General features: G+C 38.5%; 2 protein-coding genes across 2 annotated transcripts in view; both read left to right on the top strand.

The window, feature by feature from the left end:
* myo3b (myosin IIIB) overlaps positions 1-14118 on the top strand; it is a 77061-nt gene extending 62943 nt beyond the window's left edge. Inside the window, exons 34-37 of the mRNA XM_058391146.1 lie at positions 5388-5488; positions 5944-5990; positions 6463-6682; positions 12775-14118. Coding sequence (XP_058247129.1) covers positions 5388-5488; positions 5944-5990; positions 6463-6622 — 308 coding nt within the window. The 3' untranslated portion in view covers positions 6623-6682; positions 12775-14118. The remainder of the gene's footprint in view (positions 1-5387; positions 5489-5943; positions 5991-6462; positions 6683-12774) is intronic.
* A 2260-nt stretch (positions 14119-16378) lies between these two features.
* sp5a (Sp5 transcription factor a) lies at positions 16379-19566 on the top strand. Its single transcript, XM_058391234.1, has 2 exons — positions 16379-17069; positions 17404-19566. Exons 1-2 carry the CDS (start codon positions 17019-17021, stop codon positions 18496-18498), a joined length of 1146 nt encoding a protein of 381 aa, XP_058247217.1. The 5' UTR covers positions 16379-17018; the 3' UTR covers positions 18499-19566.
* Positions 19567-21818: the final 2252 nt, after the last annotated feature.

Here is a 21818-nt window from a genome sequence, read left to right as displayed (position 1 = left end):
GTTAAATGGCAGTGTGTAATGACTGTATGGGTCAACCGTAGAAAGACACTTGCTTGCTGGAAGTAAACAACTATTTGTTTACTGGATGTGATTTTCTGTGTGATTAGTAGTAGAGCAAAACATAATAAGCTTAATGTATGCAGTATATATATATATATATATATATATATATATATATATATATATATATATATATATATATATATATATATATATATATATATATATTTCTTATCAGGTGATTAGAAGAATAATTGCCTTCTGCTTTCCTTCTTTAATGGTTTCAAATCCCTCTTAATGCTGTACTCCTCTTTTGTCTCTTCTCATTTTTCCTCTCTCTCTCACTCTGTCTCTCACACTTACTCTTTCTCTGTTTGATTTGTAAACATTTTTGTGTGAAATAGATGTCAACATGACAAATCAGCTGGTGAACTCACTATTTTTGTCTAGACTCATGGGGCTCACTGTCTCTTTTCGATGAGACATTATTAAACTAAAAGACAAAACAGCTATTTAATTTGTAGGACATTTAGTTTTGTAAGCAAAAGTGATACTATGTGGCCTAAACTACTGTATATGGACACCTGCCATCACATTCATGGGCCTTCCCCACATCATTGCCACAATGTTGGACGCACACAATAATACAATTATAATGTATGCTGCAGCATTAAGATTTCCCTTCACAAGAATTAAAGGACCCAAACATTTTCAAAACATTGTGCTTATGTGCACAAAGTGAGCTCTATAAAGACTGCTAGGATTGAATGTGGAAGTGCCTTGCACATAGCCCTGACTTCAACCTCACTAAACATATCAGAGATGAAGCTAGAAGAAGTCAAGTGTCTTGCACAGAGCCCTGATTTCAACGTCACTAAACACCTTAGAGGTGAAGCTCTGACTGCATGCCAGACCTCAACTCTCAACATCAGTAATGCTCTTTCAGTTGAATTGTCTGAAATCCCCACACTCACATTCTAATTTCATGTTAATACCCATGGTTTGGAATGAAATGTTCAACAAGCACATAGGACTGTGATAATCAGGTGTCCACATACTTTTGTCCATATAGTTTACATGTGTCTACAAGCGCAGGAAAAAACTGCTTGTATGTAGTGCAGTAGAAGTCAGTAAGTACATCATGGTCAAATCAACTTGTGGCTTCTGCCTAAAATTCCTGCTCTTTTAGCACATACATGATTCTGGTCTCTTCAGGGGTAATTAAAATACTGTGTGAATTCCCTTTGGGAATGTTCCTACCCTCAGTAGAACACATGGGAATTAATTTTGAGTGTGTGTCAATCGAGGCCATAAATCACTGAAAAAGCAGGCATAAACTGGTGAAGTTTCACATTATTTGGGGAGTGTTTTCTAAACAGCACAGGGTCTGGCGTGTGTGTGTGTGTGTGTGTGTCCTCCACAGAGTCTGGTTATGTTTGTGGTGGTGGGGTGTGTGCCACAGAGAACAAGTTTCTGGTCTGGTCTGCACATGCTTCATTTAGAGATCAAAGCCACGTGCTGATGAGTTATCCTTATAGACCATGATGCCTTTTCATGCTCCAGCTTTAGCATCTGAGTAAATAATAGCCCAGCAGTCTACCCTAGCCCACAATGCATCAGGTGATCACAACATGTGATAACAGGACAGGATCAATAGCCATCCCTTGTTAACATTCTAAAATTTGCTTTCAGTATCTCTTTTATGCAAGTATCTGACTTGCAAGGGATGTAAGAGGTTGTGTTTAGATGTTTTTGAGAACCATATCATGAAAGCCGGTTTGAATGAAGAAAGCTTCATCCTCAGCTTTTTGTATACTGGGGTACAAACATTTATTATATTCTAGCCTGTTGCTTGAAAAACAAACTTAACCATCAATATTGTATTATATATATTTTCTTTCTTACTAGGTGGCAAGATTGATTGATAGTGTATTAATAAATGATTGTTGGGGATCTGTACTGCACTCAGTCAGTTATTACTCTCTCTCTCTTTCACTCACACACACACACATCCAGATGCTACATACCAATCTAGAGCCTCTGAGTGTTCAGCCCTTAGTGATGCAGCTTACAGAACTCGATCCTGCACATATTTACTCATATTTAAGCTTTGTTTCATATCCTGATCATTTTATTACATTGTGACATGAAGTAGTGTACGTAAATTATTATTCATGTTAATTTGAAAATATTTCCATTGCATTTGTATGTTTTTTAGATATTGTTTTTTAAAATATAATATTATTAACTATTTATAATTGTCTTAGGTAGCTGACCCACTTAGAATCATCATATTACAACAACATTGTGTGTGTGTGTGTGTGTGTGTGTGTGTGTGTGTGTGTGTGTGTATGTATGTATGTGTGAGAGAGTGTGAGTGTGTGTGTGTGTGTGTGTGTGTGTGTGTGTGTGTGCGCCTCTCTCTGTCTATCTAGCTCTGCAAATTCACTACAGTGTATCACCATACCACAACACGTTTTTCCTCCCCCATCCCTCCCTCCTGCTCCTCCCCTTTTCCCATTCAGACATTTAGTCTTTCTGCCCTCCAGCCAGTCATGTCCTCTTTCAACATCCACTTGTCCTCTAACTGTAGTCCACAATACAGACATAGATCTATGTTTAAGTGTGTCACCTTAACCGTGTTGTACTCCAGTTGTTTCCCTGGACACTACTTATTGATAAATCTTCCACGATCAGTGATTAATTGATGTAGATGTGGATTAATATATACAGTGCAGTACCCTTCTTGTCTTGCCTTTGTAAAATTGAAAATATTTCAAGCAACATTTGTCTTTCACTGACAACAAATACACAATACTCAAAGCTGTGCTGGAGAGATCTAGGGAAGAAAAAGGCTTTGCTGTTTGTAACCTAATGGCTTGTCTAGTCATCTATTCAAACGGTTGGGGAAAGACAGGAAAAATAGGTCCATAAATCTGAAATGTGCTATAGAGAGAAAACACGCTGCTTGTATTCAGAAAGGGCAGTTGTAGCATATGATAGCAACCTGCAGTTATAGCAACCTTATTTTTTAATAGCCTTCATGTTCATTTATTAATCTGTGGAAAGTTTGGAGAAGCTAGCTGGAAAAACTAGGCAGTGAAGCTTGTTTGATGACATGGGTTTTAAGGAGCTGTTACTGTTCCATTGTTTCCTGTAGAGTGTTTAATCATTATCATATGATCATTACAAGGGAACATGCAGATCTTTGCTGTGGGAAAGAAAAATGACTGATATTTGCCCTGAACGATGAATTCAGTCTTGTGTGTAATATCTAAGGGAATTTAAAGCTTTCAAACCCTCAAAGACCCTTTTAATATTTACTGCTGTTTATTTTACGTGGTGTGCGTGTATTTTCTAAAAGCATGTTTTCATGTTTTTAATAACTTCAAGTCTACAGCTAAGTGATTATTAATTAATTATAGTGATCCTCAATTTTTTTTGAACTGCTGGCCGTGAATTTGGAGGAAAGCATAACTTATGGATAAAAAAGTTTTTAGACAGCACCACTGAAAAAGTTATTGCACTTATGCATAAGTCGCTGCCTTGATTACATGCAGGACAGCTATGAAGCGAGACACTTCACTGAACATGAACCACGAGTAAAATCCATACAGAGAGAAATTACTCTGTGGAAAAAAAGTCCCCCTGCTTTGAAGTATACCCAGGATTGAGATGTGACAATGTGTTTTCAAAGTTAGCCTTCTGTCAAGTTCCAGTGTAACTGTGAGTTATTGAACACTACCTCGACAGCAGGAACTGGAGTGATGATGAGCAAAAGAAGCTTGAGACTGTGACTCCAAGATAAAACAGGAACAGACATTAAATATACATACTGCCTTGTAAAGGTGTCCTGGATTTTAGTTTGCCGCTTTTGTGGATCAGAAATTTTAAAAGAGACGAGAGATGAAACATGAACAAGAGAGAGCAAGTTTCCCAGCTTCACTGACATGCTGTTTGATCTACAATAACTGTAAATCCACACATTTCAGAACATAGACATCCTGTGATGTTAATACATGCTACAGGTCTGAACACGTCTTTGCTAATGTGCTCAGTGAACCTCATTAAAGAGAAAATATTTGCCATAAAGATTAGTCTCTATGGTACAGAAAACCTGCTGCGATAACTGATCAGACCAATGTGATGGGGCTCGATTGTTTCATTTTTTTTTTTTTTTTTTTTTTTTTGAGCAAACAGAGATGGAAAACGATGAAGCTCTTAGCATTACACACACCAAAGCATGTGCGTCTGTATATTTTGTAGCTGAGCAAGAGTGTAGCCCAGTTGAACCAATCAAATATAAATATTTTCAAATGTCAATCAAAAAAGAAAAGGAGCTGTAAAATGTAGGGAGTTTACACATGAGACACAAGAGGGATCTAAAACAGTTTGACTGAGGGGGTCTGTTATAGAATATTTACACCACAGTGCTGTAGAATCTGATTCGTTCATTTTCTGTCATAGCAGCTCTGACAATAGTGCAGACACTGAAGGTTTATATTAATGCACTCATTATAACGGGGAATTGGAAGGTCAGTGGTTAAAGTGTTGGCCTACTGGGCTGAAGGTTGTGAGTTCCAATTGCAGGAACATCAAGCTGCCACTGTTGGTCCCCTGAGCAAGGCCTTTAACCCTCAATTGCACAGTTGTATGAATGAGATAAATGTAAGTCACTCTGGATAAGGGCATCTGCCAAATGCTGTAAATGTTATGTTATCATTTATACAGTAACAGCTCATTCCCAGGGACTTTCTCATACTATGAGACTAAATAATAAGTGGCTTTTCAAAAATGTGCAGTTGTTTGTATGGTGAAGCTTTCTGTAATGAGATGTTTATGGAAGGAGTCTTGTGTCAGAGTGTTGTAATTGTCAGTTTTCAGACATGGGAAAGTCTTTATTTAGTGTTTTCTAGTTTCTATGTGAAATTCTAAACATTAACTATGAATAGATAAAAGGTATGAATTGTCATTGATTAACAAATTAAAAATGGAAAAAGTTGGTGAATTGCTCCAATATAAGAGGAATAAAACACTTCAGAACCTGTTGTCATAGGAAAATGACACCCTTGTTTATCTACAACCGCATGTTTAATTCTTCACTAGATTTTCACTGTAACTGAGGTTGTGTTGCACTGAGCTATCTGTTTTGTGAATGTAAGTGTTTTAGCTGGATTTTTCAGCACATACATGCTTCATACATCGGAGTGTTTCGGCTGTGTGTTGTTATGTGTGTGCATGCATGTGTTGAGTTTCTCAGCTCCTGTTGCAATGCTGCTTTAATGTGATTTTCTGTGGGGGAGCTCAGTAGGAGACTTGTCACTCTTGGCAGTGTGTGACTGATCTGACTGTGTACTTGTGTGTGTGTGTTTGTGTGTCTCTTTCAGGCCCAGCAGCAAAGTTACTACAGCGCACCCCTCGGCGTCGAGGCCAGCAGCCCAAACTACTGAACAGCCCAGAGGACAGTATTTACTACAGCCAGCTCAATGTGAGTTCAAAGCCAGAATAGAGCCCTTTGTCCGACTTTGTTTGCTGATGATAATAGAGTTAAATGTACCTGTGCCAGAGCCGTGAGCCACGCGGGCCTCCTCCTGAACCAGCAGCTCCCCCACTCTCAGGCTCTGTTGTCTCCAGCATGGGCTTCTGCTCTTTATCTGTTGCTTTCATGTGAGGATGTCTGCCTTCACGGTGAATAATTGATGTGGTTTATCAAAGCCGAGCAAGATGCATGCTTCATCAGGCTCACCCCAGCTCTCTTTGATCAAAAAAATTATGCTGTGACTTCTGATATTATCAGCATCTGTTCGCATTCAACGCAAAAATCACTTTGAATTAAAAATTAATGATTCTCGCTCGTTCGTTCATTTACTCGTCTTTTCTGACTCTCTCTGACTTTTTGCGCATATGTGTGTGTGTGTGTGTGTGTGTTCGTTCTCTCTACAGAGAGCTCTAGATTACCAGGGGAGCAAGAGGAAGCCCAGAAAACTTGGGTAAATAGTTGCCTTTCCTACTTTCTGCTCAGTGCCATATCTAAACAGACCAGGCCCTTTGTGGAAGTCAGGAACCAGAGACGTATTTTGTTTTCTGCTAATGTAAATTCAGATCTCAAAATAAGGCACTTTTAAATAGCTCAGTCTTTTTTTGTTTTTATAATTCCAGGGAGGGAAGTGAAATTGTACATGAATGCAGATTTAATTGTGAAATATGTCTGTGACCACTCTCTCACTCGTGCTCTCATCCTGGTTGGTACTTAAAGGATGAACATTTTACTACCTATTTCTCCCTGGAGGAAAATAGAGTGTAATATTTCTGTGAGACAAAGCTCTAACCTATTTTTCTTGCTTTCTTCTGTTTTTTTTTTTTCTGGCCATTCCTTCACCTTATTTTTTTTCTTATTTTTCTACCTTCTTATTGCTTTCATTTCTTTCTTTATTTCTTCCATCAACATATTTCACACCTCAGCCAGATCAAGCTTCTAGATGGGGAGGATGAGTATTATAAATTGTTGTTGGCGGCGGAGTCGGTCCCTGAGGAAGATTTCTCTTCTATCCCTCCTCCTCCTCCCTCTGGTCCTGCTCCGGTTTCTCCACTGAAGAGAGAAGCTCTGCTTAGCCAGAGCTGAATGAACAACACTGTGCTGCTGCTCAGCCTTGACCCGAGCCCCAGCCTAGTCCAAAGCAGGGTAGGGTATTGCACACACACACACACACACACACACACACATAGAGCCAAACAGATAAATAAATTTCAGTACCATGTTCTGAACTTGGCCAGTGCACTGAATGAGTGATTTAAGAAAGTTTCGTTCAAAGTTTAATTTTTTGGGGAATTATTGACGCAGCCATGATGCCAAACAGAATATTTAATCTGACTCCAAAAGGAAAATGTTATGAAGGATAAACATGAGCTAATTAGACATTATATAAACAAATGACTTAATATTTGAATCAGCAATCATCATCCTTCTATACTCACCAGACATCAACCAAATATTCTCTACCTTTAGCTTTTGCATGGACAATATATACTTCTATACTTACTCATAACTTTAATTCTATAAGGTCATTATGTGTGTATCTACAATACAGCAACAGTGCCTACATTAACAAAAACATTTAGAAGCATCATAGCTATAATATTTTTATATATTAAAATACTAAAAAATATTTTAATATTTTTTCAATTAAAAATTGAATATCATCTTAACATCTAATATAATATCATCTAAAACATAAACTATAGTCAGGACATCTCTCTCACTCACTCTCTCTCTCTCTCTCTCTCTCTCATTTCAATAAATTATTCTGTATTTTTACTGTCTGTTACTCTGTCTCTCCTTGTCTGATTATTTATTAATTGCCCACACATTTTGCTTTGATATCCATGACAGTGCAGATATTAAATAAATACATAGTGACATTAATAACATGCTTTAAACACATTTGACAGAAGACTTTTTTTAAGCATAGAGCATTCAGTATTCACATGGAACATATGTGGTATTCTGTTCCTGCCTTATCAAAGCTCAGAGACACTGGATTTTACTGACTCGAGTCTAGTTTTCTTTGCTGGTGCACACACAGACACAAACACATACATGTTCTCTTTCAAAGTGGCACACCCTGAGTTAAAGGTCTTTGACTATAATCTTGGTACTGTAGGAACACACAGGCTTAGTGAGCATAGCGAGAGAACAAGTGACACTAGAACAGGAGCTTTACAGTGAGCAGGACCTCCCAGGCTCCTCTCGGTGGCTGTGTGCACCCATATCACATCCACATCATCCACATCTCCATTTCAAAGCAACTCTGCTTCTAAAGTGCAGGAAATTCCACAATGCTTATTCTCTCATTTAGATCTTTGATATCCCTTTTTCATTAAACATATCTTATCAAGTCAATAATGATAAAATCATTAAGTTGAAGCTTCTTTGAAGAGTGAGATAACCAGCTTCCCCTCTGTTGATCCTCCTATCCAAGAGAGATAGCTCTTAAAAAGAGATAAGGCTGTAATGCAATCCCTGCTCTTTTATATTTCTTCTATTTCTAAGACACCTACACATTCAGTACATGTTGTTGTGCTGGTTGAGGATGGGATGATCTGCAGAACCATGTGGTTTTCCAACTGTATGGACAAGATTTGTGGCGCTGTTTTTAAAATTTGCATATCATGCTTCATCTCGTTTTGTTGACACCCCAGGGCCCAGGCAAAGATTCTGATCTTTATAGGGTGTAAGAGCTGAGTGTGTGCACTTGTGCATGTTTTGACTCACTCTGTCTCTGTGATGCAGTTTACACTTCATAAGTGATGCCATTATACAGCCACAGAGGTCAATTTCATTTGTTCACAAAGGTACAAATGAACATTTTCATCCGTTTCGTATTTGTTTAAATGTTATATTGCTGTATGTCTTTATGTTTGAGAGGCTATAGCCATCATGTGTAAAAATAAAATAAAATGGTCTGGTTCATTTTCTTAACACATTCATATAGATAAGCAAAAAGAACTGATTTAAGATCACTTGTTCTGTGATGTACTCAGTAACAAGAGTTTAGTCATAAAACAATTCAATGCACTTAATAATGTCCAGGGTTTTTGTTGTTGTTGTCTCTCAGAATCCTGAGATAATTCGTATATTTCGTCTGGACTCATTTCTATTTGAGAATATTCAGTCATTCTGTAGCACTCAAGCTGAAATAGGTCACTCCAAGAGCCTCGAGTCTCTCTTTATACTATATGGAATCCGTTAAACAGAGATCTTGCTCGCTAGATCATTTTTGGCGCTGCTTTGGCATGGAAATCAAATTGGAAAAACCTCTCAAGTTTTTTGTTCCAGTGAAAACTTCTGAAGTGCAGTGCTTGGTGGAGTTTCTCTTTCTTCTTTGTGCTCTGGCTAACCACTAACCGACCAGGCAATGAACGACTTATAATTTAGTTATACATACTTTATATAGAAGATAAGATTATTTTGTACCCCAAATATTTCATAAAGGTGTATTTTTTTTTTTACAAATTGGCTTAATTCCTCATCAATAAGTGGTATCAACAGAACAGTGATGGGTTTTCACTGAAGGTCCACATAGATGTAAACAACATAGGACCTGCACCTGTTTTTGTTAATACTGTTGTATAAAAGCACAACTGCCCATTATTTTCTTCCTATTAAAGAGCTGTGTGCATCTGGAGCTGCAGACAAACTCGTTTAATGTGGTTCATGTTGCGCACCACCAAAGTTATTCCTTTTTAGCTGTTTGTTCGAAACTGCATTTCTTCCCTTCTTCTCCAGCATAGCAAAAGCAGTGCCACCTTTTAGATATTTCAGAGCTGTAATCCCTCAGTAGAAGGCAGAAAAAAAAGTATTTGTTGTCAGACAGGATACTCTGTCTCATATTAATAGTGAGGGCCGACTTCAAAGGATGAACACAAATAGACTTGCATTGTCCTGCCTCTATATCCTTCAGAGTTCAAAGCAGGAGTTTGAATAGCAGTGTTTCTAAAGCTTCTCTTTTAGACCTGCTGAGATGTAAAGCAGGTAACCTGCTATTGACTCACACGCACACAAACACGCACACTGATATATATGCACAGAGTTGCAGTTAATACATTCTTTACAAAGCTTCATGCTAATACTATGCACCGCAAGCGCACACATGATAAGACTTAGCGTTAAAGCTCACACTTTGTGCAAGTCGTCCTTGCGGCACATCCCTGCTGTCTCTGAGCACTGAATAAGCAGGTTGTTTAAGATATATTTACTTATTAACCCTGTGTGATGATTGATGCCTGAGTGAGGGACATGTGCATGAGCAGGCAGACAGATGTCTGTGTGTGTGTGTGGGGGGGGGGTTCCTGTGTCGAAGCACCTTCCCTATAGACTGCATTAATGAAGACAGAGAAAGAGAGAGAGAGTGAGTGAGAGAAGGGGAAGGAGATAAAAGAGAGAGTGGAGTATGCACATCAAAGAGTTGCTAATGATGGGAGATGCCATTAGGGGTTGTAGTGGCCTTTGTTTCTGCTTTCTAACACCTGCAATTTGTCGAGGGCTTTCTATGTACCACTGAATTACCCACATTTGCATGACTACTGTGTGAATACAAAAAGGAATATAAAAAAGATCCCCAAATAGTTTGTGTGCCTTATACTTAAGCACTGCTTCATGTCTTTTAAGGAATAGCTAACTGATTACCTAGCTGATGCTGTAATACAGAATAGGATTTCCTGAGCTGGACAGACACAGTGTCACAGTGCTTGAGGTGTTACAGTGTTACAGACACGTTACAGTGCCGTGTATGGGTTAATTTTGTTTCAAAAGATGTTCTCATTTCGATAGGTCTGCATATCGAACAATACATTCATCAGATTGCATAATAAAGCATGCAATTCATGCTACATATTGCTCATTACCTGGCTATTTGTAGCCAGGTTAATGCAACAGTGGTGATTTCACAGCAGGAAGTTCATAGCATGCAGATATGAGATTTACTCAGCAGTGGAGAATGCAGCATTCAAAAACATGTTTGAGCTTCAGAGAGCTGAGTGACAGTGGGGTTGCCAGGTTCAATATTTCCTGCAAATTGGGATAGTTTTGCAACAAGAGTTATGGATAGAAAAATGAATTCAGCTTAGTCACAAGACTTAAAGATATCTTAGGCTAGTTTTGCAGAAACTTGGCAACTCTGCTCAAAACAAGGAGCCTGGCCAGAGAGCTAATGCTTAATTAGCCATGTTTCATTGTATGCAGCTAGGAGTCTAAATGCCTCACACAACCATTTGTGTTTCAGTTATTGTACTAGTATAATGTTGAATGTTTGAATCAATTCAAAAAAGGCATGTATTCAGACATTGCTTAATTCTTGTTGTACCACTGTATCGTATCATATCCAATTTGATTTTTTGTACCAATTTCCCACTAACATTTGAATATACCCTGCACTAGAAAGCACTGTCAATGCCTAGCTATCAGTGCATACTGCTACTACAGGACTATAGTGTAGCAATCGATATGACCATATGGGTGAGCATGTATTCCGTCTCTTCTGAAAATGAGCTTATTTAACATTTCTGGGCCTGCGGGGTTTGGAGGGAATTGTGGAGCAAATCAGAGCGTGAAATTGCGATTAGCCCCCGTTGTTTGTACCGATTGAAGGAGGCTATAGAACTTGGCATGGCCGAAGGTGTAACCTGTTTAGTTTGGCCTTGCTGAAGCCCTCCCAGATGGAGTGAGCAGCTGCCATTGAGTAAATGTGAGCTGTATGTGCACAACAAGGATGGCTCAGGTCATTTTTAGATTCAGGAAGCAAAGAAACAAATCTGTCGCTCACAGTCGGGAGGAGCAGCCTTAGAGAAACACCTCGAGCTAGAGTAGCAGCTCTCCAGGTTCAGCTCCACTGTGTCCACATTGTCCTGCCTGGCTGCTATATCAGACTCAGTGGAACACCTTCACACAGTGCTGCTAGTCCTCCAGTGTGGATGGACCACACTAAATTTCATCGGAGGGACCTCCTACTGTTCAACAATATTACTGTCCAGAATGGGCATGGTCATATCTATGGGTTACAAATCACAAAGCAGCCTACCGGAAATCACAATCTTAATCATAGCAGGGTCAATTCTACCCCCAAGCTGGGCTTGTTTTCCAGTAACAACATGTCCCAAAGTGTTTAAATCTTCTTATGCCACAGCAATTTACTAACAATTACCTTTTTTTTATTTACTTAAAGAATGCACATTTACTTTTTGTCCATTTATAGACACAGTATTGTGGAATATTTGCGAAAGAAATTAGTTCTTGTCAATTATAGTTGTTTGGTATAGAAGCTATAGGTAGCTCATGGTACCTTCCCGTAATGTGCTTCTCTAAGTTTAGATCCTTTTATGCAGAAAAATTTTAGAGGTCTAATTTAATTTTACATGTTAATGGTGATGTTGCAACAGTTAACTAAATTTGAGTAACGAAGCAGTTTCAGATGTGATCATCTTTGAACGTGGCCTCGCCAATCACCCTGCACTGGCAGCTCTCAGGAGCCCACAGTCATGTTGCCACACACAGAGCTGAGGCTGCTGTTTGGATCATGACCTCTCCCTCCTCTCATGACCCCAGGTCTGTCTGGGTTTGACCTTTAAACGTGCAGCAAAGCTTTTGCCTAGCAGCTTGAAGAGGGCCAGCCATATCAGATTTCAGGGGAAAATGTTGGAGAGTCGGGAGTGCAGAGCAGTGCACTGGAGCCTGAGTACAATGGCAGCTTTCTGTCAGGCAGTGACTTCAAAGGCTTACTGAGTGACTGCTCTGAGTTAGACTTTGTTGTAGATCACTGAGGAAATTCACAGATGTTTTCTCATACGAGACACCATTACGCCGGCTCAAGTACCCAGTAGCCCCGAGCATTTCTCTCTCTCACTTCTCTCATTTCTCTCTTTCCATCTTTCCTGTTCTGGCTCTCTCTTTCCCATGCTCCCTTTCTTGTGTGTGAGACAGATGTGGAACCAATTTTTCCTTTTTTTTCTGCAGTCTGTTCATAGAACATAAAAAGACAATTTATTCACTTGGACCTTTCATGTGAGAGACCCAAACAAGGAAGCTAAATGCCATATTTTAATGTACAAAATTATAACCAAGTAGTTCATATCACCAAAATGTGTTAATTATTGTGTGATTTAGATATCATAAATGAATGTAATTGAAATAAAGCCATGTAGTGATCATTTCTCAAGATGTTTAATTAATCTCTCTCTCTCTCTCTCTCTCTCTCTCTCTCTCTCTGCCTCCACACACAGATTGCCATCAAGTCCTACCCAATAAATGTATATTGTATATTACAATAAATACTGAATAATTATACTGAATAATTATAAGGTATATCTGTGTCATCTTTGGTATGAAGAATGTGACCATACGTTTACTATTTAACTTTCAGATACATGGATTTTTGTGGTCTAATTGATTCTTCACCTATTTTATTCATTCTTAATCTATTCTACTTTTGTAGTAATAATATTTTTCTTGCCAACTGCTGTTAAAAAAATAAAGACTCTGTTCATAGAACATTCTCTTTTGTCTTTCACTTTGTTTTTATGGCTTTGTACATTTGATTCATTTCCTAAACTTATTGTTATATTTTCTTTTAGTTTATTCAGTGTATTTGACGAGGGCTTCTCCACCGAACAATATGACTTACCACAGCTCAGTACACGTATGTAAACCCAGACCTATCCGTATTCCATGCAAGTGTGTGTTATCCCATTTGGTAACCTCAACCATGAAAGTAGGAGGAGTTTCTCTGGAGGATCTCTGTTGTGGAAAAGATAAGTACGAAAATACCAGTAAAGATTTTTAAAAAATGAACTTGAAGTGTATACAGGCACATCTCACGATCATATTAAATGCATTATAGCTCTGCCGCATTTTTTTTTCTCATTGTGTGAAAATTGAGCAGCTAATTAATTTTGATGGCAAGCAGTTAATTATGGCCATGCTTTTGTGTTTATGTAAGATATTAAAGAGCCAATTTTCACTTAAGACAGAGATTACACTACCCTACTCCTGCTGGTAAAGTAGATGTTCTAGACACTGCCATAATCAAGACGTTTGTGCAACTGTGTTTGATCAGTCAATGCTCTATTTTCAGCTCCACCCATATGTCCAGGCTCACTCACATGGTACCTCAGTAAAAAGGGTAGCCAAATTCAGCACAGGTAATTAGTTACATTCCGACAATATGGAGAATTATGGGTAATGTGCTGGGGCTAACACATTGTCCGGTGGAGAATATATATTTGAATGGATTCTGGGATTGAGCCATGGCTTGGTTTCTGCATACTAACACTGAAATGCCTGTTAAATCAAACTTTGCTCCTACATGTGATTACTGTGTCTTGCTGTCTGATGACAATGCTTAAATGCACACTTTTTTCCATCAGCTTTGTTTTGTATCACGCTGGCAATGAAAAATGAATAAATAAAATGCTTACTAATGAATATTCAGGATCATTGTGAATATTCAGGATCATTAAGTATTTTGGACACTTTACTACCTTAGTACTAGGTTCATCAGTATACCACTTAATACCCCTGTGTGGATTTGTGATCATTCAGACACAAGAGCATTAGTAAATGCAAGAAATGATGTAGGAGGTGCGGGGTGCAGTGAGTGTTCCAGTTCATCGCAAAGGTATTCAGTGGGGTTAAGGTCATGGCTCTGTGCAGGACACTTGAGCTTATCTGCTACAACCTTGGTCTTCATGGACCTCACTTTGTGCACAGGAGCACTGTCATGCTGGAACAGCTTTGGGCCACTTTATTCCATTAAAGAGAAATTTTACAGTGCACAAAGACATCATATACAGTTGTTTCCTACTTTGTGGCAACAGTTTGGGGAAGAACTGTGTATGGGTGTGATGGTAAGGTGTAAGAAAATTTGATTAATAAAGACTTAAAAATTAATACACTTAAAAATTGCTATACTTACATAAGTCATTTATAACCAATTACTAAAATTACAGTCTGGGCACAATAAAAATGGCAATGCTAAGAGATTAAATAATAATTAAAATAGTTAAAAAAGATGTACAGGAAACAACCATAGAGTGTGTGTGTATATATATATATATATATATATATATATATATATATATATATATATATATATATATATATATATATATATATATATATATAAAAAATCAAAAAAATCAAAAAAATGTAGAGTGTAGAAATTCTGATGTGGGAAAAGGGCATTCTCTAACAGAAGTTAGAGCTATGTGAGCTGTAGAGCTATGTGAACAAAATGTTTTGGAAGCTGTAGAAAAAAATCAGATACTTCAAATATGTAGCATAAAAAAAACATCATGTGGAGTAAAACATTCTGAGATTCTAGAAAAATTTTGCTCTTCTCTGCTTTTGTAAAAATGGCTCTTGACCTTAGTAAGCTTAGTAGCAATGTCCTTATTGTTATAGACACTGATATTCTAGCCTTTGGAATTAAACTAACGTGTATTAACTATCGTGTCAGTAACTATAATGCTCTTATAGTTTAATATACTGCTGGTGTTTCTTTTATGAGGCAAAGTCTCGTAAACTTATACGTGAGAACTAACGACTGATTATAAGTGATTATTCATTTAATCGGCTTAAGACATCATGTACCAAATTTCTGTTACAGTTGCATACAACTTTATCTTCATTAAACTTTGCCATTTCACAAATATGTCCCTGATTCACCTGATTATGGTTCTGTTTCTCATACTGTTATAGATAAAGAGGCAGTAATAAGAAATGTAGTAATATTTTGCATCCATTACAGGAAAGCTGAGGTTACCCTGGGCCCAGTGGGAATCCCCAGCTTGCCCCTTGGCTGGGAACACAATAATCCCTTCAAAGGAAGCGATCCACTTAAAAATCAATCACTGAAAACTTTTTAGCGACAGTGGGAGTCCTTGCTGAAATGCAAAATAAAAAATCTGGAGCATTATTAATTACTTAATTCATCTCTATAATAGAGTATAAAAAGATTATTGTTCAGTTTACTTATCACTACTTTGTTTAACATTGCTGTTCCTTATTAATCTCTTCAATGATTGACCTCATGCACATTTTTTATTTAGCATGATCCCTTATTGTTAAATGTACAATGTGGATTAGTTCCATGGTACAATGATATATGCTAGGGTTAGATTGCTGGCTATGTTGGAAACACTGCCTTAGTAAAATTTTTTATGTAAAGAGAACTCCATATACTGTTTTATACTGTCGTGTTTAATACGGCAGTTGGTGCGATTGAGATTGGGATGCTTAGATAACTGATGTGTCGACAAGTAGGTGGAGAAGTGGGTGGGTGATTGGAAAACCGTTTCCTTTCACTAAAGATTGAATCTCCTCCCTTAGAGTATCTTAAACTGGATTCCAAATAGCACCCTCCTGTCTTTAATTTCAATATAGGCTATTAAATACTAGCTTTTACACCCTAGGTAGCAACTACGTGTCTAATAGGGTGCCATTTGGGATTCGGGCTCAACTTTTCAAGGAAACGCCAAAAGAAAAATGTCATGCTTTTTGACACTTTGACACCTTTAATTAGCAAAGCTAGTCAACTATGACACCTTAATCACTTGATAAGTGGACTACTGAGGCGTCATTTGTTCATGAGAATTCCCATTCAATTAAGGATGACTGACTAACTGTTGGGGCACTTCCTAAGTTAATATTATGTTTGTTTTAGAACTTTTGAAGTGCTTAATGAAATAATGATTTCTGGTGATATTAGGGGGGGGGTCCTACTTTTTCCTGCTTTCTTTTTTTTTTTACTTTGTTTTTTTTTTTAAACAGGAATTCTGGGTTTTCCCTGTTATGGCTTGTCTTGACTGAAACAAATGGGTCGAATCCTGATTAACTTTGTGTTGAATCGCATTATCCCGTCTCTTTCGCCTCCCCCCGTGAAGCTATCTAACAAGCCTCGTACCAATAGATTTGTGCAGATAACACGGGGGCATTGTGGCAACGGGCCGCGCTACAAATCCTTAATTACAGCATGGGGGGATTGGGTGACTCCGCCATCCAATACCGGGCTCCCTGCGCGGAGAGGGCTCTTTGATCAAGAAAATCCAATTATTTGTGTATATACATTTCCCACATAGTGATTACTTCATTAATTGTCCCGCCTTTATCTCCACCCTGCCCATCCCCCCTAATAATCAGCCCTTTTATCCAGACCAACAAACACACCATAGGAGCTTTGTGGATTCAAAGGATTTGCTTCCCGCTCTCAAAGAGCCGCTATTCTTTGATGATTGGGCAGCGGCAAACTTCAAAGTAATAAATCTTCCTCCTGACTGGCTGGCGGCCCACCAAAGTCCTTATCAAATCCTAAGAAGTGATCCTTCAGTCCCTCAGATGGTCCAAGGATATCTGGAGGAGAGGAAGCGCAGGGACTCCACTTTTCTACAGGAATACGCTTTTGTGTTTCCGCCAGCGCTCCGACTCTTCGCCTAAGACTGTGAGGAAGAGCGCGAGGAGAAAGTTTGCCATGGCAGCGGTGGCTGTGCTGAGGAACGACAGTCTACAGGCGTTTCTGCAGGTTCGTGTGGCGTTTATAAAACTATTCAAAATGTGCGTTTTCCACTAAAGTGAATAATCCAGTGAATCATATAGATTCGAATAGATTTTGTTTAGGGTTACAGTCATGTTTCAAGATTTTTGATGGCACTTTTTTGCGTAATATACACAAATAAACAAATATTTTAATTCTACTTTTTTTTTTCTTTCTTAAATAAACTTGTATCCGTTTTGTTTTAAAATTGCCATTCAATAAATCCGAGGCACCATATTCCAAGTTGCGCATCGGACTTGTTTTTCATTGTCTCTCCCCACATGCTAACTTTTATAACATGTCTTCTTTTTGGATCGTTCAGGACCGGACTCCAAACTCTTCACCGGAGAACAACAAGCATTCACCTCTGGCGCTTTTAGCAGCTACGTGTAACCGGATCGGACACCACCACCATCACCACCACCACCACCACGCATCCAACCCAGCTGACTTCATCCAAGTTCCGTACGACGCGACCCTGGGTTCTCCATCGCGCATTTTCCATCCGTGGAGTAACGAGGCGAATCCTCAGACTGCAATTTCCAGCAGTTCCTCTTTCGGACTATCGTCTAAAGCTCCACTTTCCGCGCACCTCCAAGGCTCCTACAGCTCTCCCCATGAGCTGCCGTTAACTCCTCCGGCAGAGCCCTCGTACCCTTACGACTTTTCGCCGGTCAAGATGTTGCCGTGCTCCGTGCAGTCATTACAGGCCACGTGTCCGCCGACCTACGTCCCCGCTGTGACGTACACGGCTCCAGCGCCCATGCCACCTGCCGTGCCAGCTTTTGTAGCCGGCCACTCAGGCCTGGTACCCCAACAGCAGAGACAGCTGTCCCCAAATCCGGCCGAGGACATCCCGTGGTGGAGCTTGCAGCAAGGCAACGCCGTAAGTCACCCGTCCTCCCTGGCGCCTCACCGTTTTCCTCTTCAGAGGGGTTTAGTGCTTGGCCACACGGACTTGGCGCAGTACCAGAGTCAGATCGCTGCTCTGCTGCACCCCAAATCCCCTCTCGCTTCAGCGCGCCGATGCCGCAGGTGTCGCTGCCCGAACTGCCAGACGTCCAGCTCGAGCGACGAACCGGGTAAAAAGAAGCAGCACGTGTGCCATGTTCCCGGCTGCGGCAAAGTTTACGGCAAGACCTCGCACCTAAAAGCGCACCTTCGCTGGCACTCCGGAGAGAGGCCGTTTGTGTGCAACTGGCTCTTCTGCGGGAAAAGTTTCACACGCTCCGACGAGCTGCAGAGGCATCTGAGGACACACACCGGAGAGAAGCGCTTCGCATGTCCCGACTGCTGCAAGAGGTTTATGAGGAGCGACCACTTGGCCAAACACGTGAAAACACATCAGAACAAGAAAGCCAAACCTCACGAAAAGAGCGCCGAACACGTTAAACGGGAGGACACGAGACACATTTGAAGGACAGTGACATAGACTGGTGCAATATCCGGTACTCCTGACAGCGCACAGAGCATTAAAAAGTGGACTTTACGAAAACTTTCTTAACAACCAGTGCAAGTTGTTTCTTTTAAAGGCGCAAGAAGTCGCTCTACTTTGGAAGCTACATTTGTGGACTTGTAAATATGATTTTCAAGTCTGTGCATCAGTTCTCATGGGGACTTTGAAAGTTGTTTCATATCCCTGTGCTGCCCATTTATCACTAACAAGTTTTGAACTTGTGTTAAGATCTTTGTCTTCGGTGGAAGATCTCACATTGATTGTAAATATATATATTTAATAGCTTTTGTTGAAGGAAAGTGTCAGTTTCTCGCTCCTTGTGGGGTGTTCTAGCATGCTATATTGAAAACAAGCTGTTAAATTGCTGTGTAAAAATAAAGAACTTGTTCATCCACTTAAAACTGAGTACTAAGTAAAAGATTTTCACATCAGGGTGAGGGGAAAATATAGTTCAAGATCTTATCATCCTAGTGTTATCAAGCCCTTCAAGTAAACTGGACATCAATGTAGAATACTTTTAGTTGATATAAACTGAGTAATTATGACAAAACTTTTTGATAGCAACTTTTACATCACAGTTAATAGTCTAATATTATTGTTAATGTGAGGACATTACTATTCTGTGAGGACATTAGTATTACTATTATGATCATATCACAGCTTTTGGTCAGATGATGGCATCTTTCGATGATCTATCAAGTTTGGATAAATTGGCTGACAGAGGCTGAAATCAATATACTAGTGTATTGTATGAGGATGTCCATAAATATTAACTCATTTTCTTAAGACATTTGCCTGTGTGCTGTATTTATATTGCAGGTGATTATGAAAAGTGCAAAAGTTTTAGTTATGTGTGTGGAGTTTTAGTGAAAATGGATAAAAGAAGCCAGCTGTGTTAACTTTAATAAGCTGTTTTAAATTCATTTGTGTAACTTAAAAATGTGAAAGTTATACGCCTCCATTTTGGGCGGTTTGCAGTAAATAGGCAAAATAATCGCAATACTTTTACAGAACCACAACATGACTATTTAGGTTTACTTCGTTAAGTACATCTGGAGAGCAAACAACCTATGAAACAACTAATGTAGCAGAACTGCATGTGTTATAGAGTTTATATAATTGTATATGTAATATAGCTTCCTGAAAGGATTCTAATTTGATAGGATTGCTGGCTGAATTTTTAAGCTCTACTCTAGCACACAGTTACTTTAAGTTAAGAACTTATCACAAAAATATGGACTGTCCTTATGGGAAGAGATGGCTATTTCACAAAATCTTATAAGAATCTAAGACACAAATTAGAACAGAAAGTTGCTAATGCTCTCTGTTTAGAGCACTTGAAGGCCAGAGAGGACAATGAATTTCAACACAATTCTGAAGTTGAACTGTAGTTGTAGTGTACATTTCTAGAAAAGGGTTAACTAACGGTGTTTGTAAATTTCAGTTTACTTAATAACTGTGCTCTAATTTGGAGCCTTTTCTGATAGGGGAAGAACCCTGTATGGTTCTACAGAGAACATGTAAGGGTTGCTCTAGAGGGATAACTGAAGAATTTTAGATTTGACTCTTTTTTTTATTGGTGTATAAGAACTTTTGTATGCCAACTTGAACAAATATGTTGATAGATGTAGAGCCATAAATGGGTGAAAAAGCTATTAGTGTCCTTATCTTCTAATATTGCAACCAACAAAAAGTCAGTTACAGACACCACTGTAGTTTTCACTTGAGGTTTTACTTCACCTTTACAACTGTTTTTTTAATCTACCTCCCCTGGTAAACAGCAATTATGAACTCCTAAGACAGAGACTTAAGGATAGTAGAAGCTTGCAGCTTGCTCTATTATATCCAGTTACCAATGACGAATCTGATTGAACCTGATGATAAAACGCTACTTTAATTCCTGACTATTAATCTCAAACATGTTTATAAAATAAAATATTTCTCCTGATATTATAATATCAAATACAATAGCATCTCTAGGACTAATCTCAACAACTAAACTGTGAGTTTGAAGTGTGTTACTTTTGCTGATCAGAGCTACTCATATGAGACGAAATCTCCACTGAAAAAATAGTTCAGTTTATTAAAATAGTTTAGTTTTTTGCCTGGAAATCTTTTCTTTTTAGAATTGTATTTTTATAGCTAATAATATATTATTACTTCTAATAGTCCTCATATGTCAACAACAAACTCCTCCCAGCAGACCCAGTAAGCCTGCTTATATCCATGTGACTATGTCTATTTCCCAGTTGCTAAACCTCTCTATTCTCAAGTTGTTCAATGATACATATTCTTGATATGAGCTCCCGCTGTGTAAAATAAAATTACCAGCATAGATACAATCGGTCAGTTGAGAGCACTAGACATGCTCTTTATTTTACAATGTCTAAATCTATAATGCAGAGAATCAAAGTAGCTTCATAAACAATTAATGACCTTTGCAAAATATAAAAAATAATGATGTATCTGAGTGCTATGTTTATATTCCTACTCAGGTATAGCTCTAATTGTGTGCCAAGACAGCAATCTCTTCAAATGACTTCATTCTTCATTTCATTCGCTTGCTAGGGTGTAAAACTACCTTTAATGCCCACGATACACAGCACAGATACAGCTCTACAACAGAATACATGCAGTACATTACAAATATACTACATATGTATATAGTGCAGGCATTCAATGTCCTCTCAGATGCTAATGAATAAAAAGATAATAATAATAATGATTTAAATCTAAACTTGGATCTAAAAACTTATACAATAGACACATGTAACATCAACTAGCAGACTAGAAAAGACATTCTTGTAGCAACTGCAAATACACAAATATTATCAACCTTTACATAGGACAGTGAGGCAGTTAAGAGGGAACTGGCTAGAAGACTTTGGACAAAGCATATGAACAAACTAAATAGCAATAATAACAACATTGGCACACCCATCTAAAGGTTTAAAACGTAATAAATCCAAAAAAAATCAGTTTCAGTGGGAGGCAAAGAAAATTTGTTGGAGGCAAAAATGTATATGGAAGCTAAAACTGTAATAACAGTGCTGCAGAGTGTTTGATTGATTATAGTAAAGAGAGAGAGAGAGAGAGACACCCCAACATTGCAAAAAATTTTAGTAATAGATCGGTGCTCAAGCGAGTTTTGAACAACGAGCATAAAGATCTGAATTAATATTTTAAAAATGTTTCTCTATAATATTTTAATTAAAGATACAAAAACATTCATCAGTGACACACTTTGGAATTTTCTGTATTTTCTGTAATAGGTTGTGCAG

The sequence above is a fragment of the Hemibagrus wyckioides genome, linkage group LG06 (assembly GCF_019097595.1).
Source record: "Hemibagrus wyckioides isolate EC202008001 linkage group LG06, SWU_Hwy_1.0, whole genome shotgun sequence".
NCBI lineage: Eukaryota > Metazoa > Chordata > Actinopteri > Siluriformes > Bagridae > Hemibagrus > Hemibagrus wyckioides.
The sequence above is the reverse complement of the archived record's forward strand: the minus strand, read 5'-3'. Positions and strand labels throughout refer to the sequence as shown.

What these genes read in the sequence shown, in the direction of transcription:
- sp5a (XM_058391234.1), top strand. Translation starts at nt 17,019, where the DNA reads ATGGCAGCGGTGGCTGTGCTGAGGAACGACAGTCTACAGGCGTTTCTG. An exon ending in GTCTACAGGCGTTTCTGCAG is followed by an intron (nt 17,070 to 17,403) that starts GTTCGTGTGGCG and finishes TGGATCGTTCAG; the next exon opens with GACCGGACTCCAAACTCTTC.